Source organism: Octodon degus, unplaced genomic scaffold (assembly GCF_000260255.1).
Source record: "Octodon degus isolate 3935 unplaced genomic scaffold, OctDeg1.0 scaffold00109, whole genome shotgun sequence".
Taxonomy (NCBI): Eukaryota; Metazoa; Chordata; class Mammalia; order Rodentia; family Octodontidae; genus Octodon; species Octodon degus.
The window spans coordinates 4,827,192-4,831,088 of NW_004524685.1; the positions used below are offsets into that span (position 1 = coordinate 4,827,192).

The 3,897-nt window shown below is 44.1% G+C and overlaps 1 protein-coding gene across 1 annotated transcript in view; it reads right to left on the reverse strand.

Moving 5' to 3' along the window:
* Positions 1–3,897, reverse strand: part of Wdr63 (WD repeat domain 63) — a 65,014-nt gene that overhangs the window by 25,417 nt on the left and 35,700 nt on the right. Inside the window, exons 10-11 of the mRNA XM_023699054.1 lie at positions 2,480–2,566; positions 1,167–1,295 (exon numbers count right to left, since the gene is read on the reverse strand). Coding sequence (XP_023554822.1) covers positions 1,167–1,295; positions 2,480–2,566 — 216 coding nt within the window. The remainder of the gene's footprint in view (positions 1–1,166; positions 1,296–2,479; positions 2,567–3,897) is intronic.

Here is a 3,897-nt window from a genome sequence, read left to right on the forward strand (position 1 = left end):
TCATTGTAGATCCTTTGTCAGTGTCAGCCAATCATATATTTTTAAACTTAATAAAGCCATGCTTCCGTCACAGAAATTTGGAAAGTAGCCTGTATGATCAAACACAATTCCGTCCTAGGGTCTTGCCTAAATCTTTTACTGTGGACGCTTGTTTGCATAGTGTTAATCCGAATGCATATACATTTTTTATCTTGAGATTCTTTCCACTTAACATAATCTCGGCATTCATCTGTGTATTCATAAATTATTTTCTTGTGTTATAATATATATAGGGGCTGTACCATAATTTCATTATTGGTTGTTATTAGAAATGTAAGCTTTTTCAATTTTTCACGAGCGATGGCTGAGCCACTTGTAGGAGGCTTCGTAAGGGTGCCAGGCAAGTGAGAGCAGTTGAAAAGAGTGAAATAACACACACATGGGGCTCATGGGGACCCACATGAGGGTTTATAGCCTCACACGGTGCCACGTGACCACGGCGCCACCATCCAGGCAGTCACGTGGCACGTCGCTGCACCAGCTTCCATCCAGCAGCCTCTTGGGCCCTCAAGGCGAAGCTCCACACGAGCCTGCGCACCCCTGCAGCCCCAGAGCTGCAGGGCCGACTCCTCCAAAAAGCCGAGCTCATAAATTTCAAATCCGTAATTGCTAACGAAGTAAAATATTTACACCTTAGTTTTACATATCAGACCTTTATTTTTCTCCACCACTGCAGCATATCAATGTTGAACCACCTGCAGAGTTTGAGATGTGTATCCTAGTCTAGGTGAAAATTGGCCTTATGCTCATCCCCACGCCTGATACAAATCTGGTGATAGTGACATGGACTATTTCACAATTTAAACTTGACTGAATTATTGACTCAACACCTTCATTTAGGGCCAGAGTGATAGCTCAGTGAACTAAGCATCTGCCTAGGCAAGCCCAAGGACGTGGGTTTGATCCCCAGTACCACATGCTGTGCCCGCCCCACCTCTGGGCACGCTGAGCTGGCCGGCCACCGAGTTCAGGTATGGTGGCGCATGCCTGTAATCCCAGCGCTGGGGAGGCTGAAAGCAGGAGGATTGCTATGAGCCCAAGCTGCGCAGTAAGACCTTGTACCAAAGAAAAGAAATACCGCCATTGGGCCAAATCTGAAAATTTACAATAAAGCTGCCAAGACTTACCTCGAATGTGTTGGCCAGCCAGTGTATGTCTGTGATGACACTTTTATGACCACTTTCTATTGAAGAGACAGCACAGTGTCTGATGTACATCGCTTCTTTGTTACTGTCTGGTTCGAGGAGGAACATAGGCTGAAGAAACGTTAAAAGAAAGTTCCATTTCAGAGAGCTCATGAGTGACCTCATACGTTACCCACCATTCCAGTCAAAACTCGAAAATATATCTGTTCAAGAAAACATAAATTCATGTTTTCATATCTGATATATTTAGGTAATAGGATTATTGACTTTCACCTGCAGCTTAGCCTAAGAGTTTATTTCTAAATTTTGTGTGTATTGTTGGCCTACTGGCTAAACAATCAATGGAACATTCCATTCTGATTTGTTTGTTTGCAGTGCTGGGACTGGAATCCAGGCCTTTGGGGCAAGCACTGCATTTTTTTTTTTTCTTAATGAATTTAGGACATGGTGTATAGGGTGTATGGTGTCTCACTAGGTAGATTGGACTTGTAATGAGTCCTCTGTTTTCAGTCTCCGAAGTGCTGGGGTTACAGGTGCCGGCCACTGCACCCAGTCCCAATCACTGTCTCAGCACTCCTTGGGGTGGGGGAGGAGGGGGGCCCAGCAGCACGGCATGGTGGGGACCAAATCCAGGCCACTGTGCTCTGCCACTGAGCAATCTGGCTGGCTCTAGCACTGCATTCTCGAGCCATGTCCCAATGCCAGGATATCCCTTTCTTCAGGGACTGTTTTCGTGCATGAACAGAAGCCCACAGCCTACCACTGGCTGGTAAGGGGCCAGCATCAAGGCTGAAGAGCTGGGGCTGGGGGCGTGGGCAGTGCAGTAGGGACATGTGAGTGGAGAGAAGGGACCTTATCTGAGCTCTCTTAAAACCAAATTTACAGCCTCACCAGATCACAGATCACAGCATTTATTTTTTTTTTCCAATCAGAAATGATTGTAATCCTTTCATTTGACACAGGTCAAATACCTGGCCCTAAAGGTGTTACTACCAGAACTCTTTCACCTGCACCACGTTAGCCATTTACATGGTTTCTTCATTTTATTTAGCAATAGCCCAACCCCCACCCCGTTGAGATGGATGATGCAACTTATTTTGTTGCATTGTTCATGGAAGGCCCACATGAAAGTGATTTACAACATTCCCACAAGCAGATGTGAAGCTCTGGGAAACAATATCCTTTTTTCCCCTTCTTTTATTGAATGTTTGTTAAATCTGGCCACTGTGTTATACACCGTTTAGTAAATTCTTAGATGGAAAAAACCTTGCAAGAGACAAGTTTCAGCTGCCAACCTTGAGAACAGCTTTTTTGCTCCCGCCTCCACCGGCTTTGGTGCTTTCTAGGCGGTCCGCGTGCGCGGTGATATCCCACAGCACGACCTAGAACAGAAACACATGTTCTTATGACATTGGCAGGAAATGGCTCCTTGGATCCCGAAGGACTTTTTAATAGAAACCACCGTTGGTGTCCTGCTTGCTAAATCAGTCCGCTCACAGGAAAATTAAATCTAGCCTGGATCTCAAGGACAGCAGCAAGGTTTAAAGCAAATATATAAAAGAGAGAGTGTTTCCTTCTCTCAGAAGGTTCTTCAGCGCTTTTATTTTGGGGTTTGTAGTAATATGAGTACTTTTCTAAAATCTGAGAAAAACATCACATACTGTCCCTTGCTTTAGGAGGTTTGTCTTTCTGTCCTTGGGAATGTGCAATTCTCGGGGCAGCAGATGCAGCCCACAGAAGAAAAAGGCTTCCAGAATTCTTCAGAATTGAATTCTCCAAGATGAAGTACAAATAGCCAATTGCTTAATAATCACTTATAAAGCAAAATGGGTAACATTCTTCTTCTTCTTTTTTTTTTTTTGTGGAACTGGGGATTGAACTCAGGCCCTTGTGCTTGCCAGGGAAGCGCTTATTCTGCTGAGCCATCTCCCTGGCCCGAGTGACATTCTATTTAATTGAATGTCATAGTCCACTCTAAATTTACATATACTGCAAGGGCTTTGTTTTAAAAAAAAAAATAAATAAAATCAGGGGCCAGCCTGATAGCTCAGCGGACTAAAGTGCCTGCTTAGGCAGAGCACAGTGGCCGGGGTTTGATGCCCAGTGTGTAGTGTTGGCCCCGTCCCCAAGGCGCGCTGAGAAGGTGATTGAGACTGGGCATAGTGGCACGCGCCTGTAATCCCAGCTCTTGGGAGGCTGAAAACAGGAGACTCACTACGAGTCCTATCTGTATAGCGAGACCCTGTAGACCCTGTTCTAAATACAGGGAAAAAAATTAGAATAAAGTATGAGTTTTCAATGACTAAGTAAATAAAATGCATGACTATTAAGATGTCAAAGTTACAGAATTATGCAAGATGTTATTTTATCACATGTTTTAAAAATATTTAAAGCCGTTGTGCTGTATTTGTGATAAACTAAAAAGCGCCTCAGCGTTTGCCGGGAACGGGGAACGGGCTTCGAGCTGTCATCAGTTACAGTGGAACGAACCGGGGGGAATGAGGTCTTCCTGAAACTTTTCTTTTTTTGGATAAATGGGCATGGAAGCTGCAGATATTTAAACTTTCCGCGGAAGGAAGTTTTCCTAACCACACGCAAATGACTATCTATCCTTTTAATCCTTCAACTTACTGGATCAAAATGAATTCCAACTTTTAAATCACAAAGCACCATTTAGTTTTTTGTTTTGTTTTGTTCAAGAGAGGGGGATAAG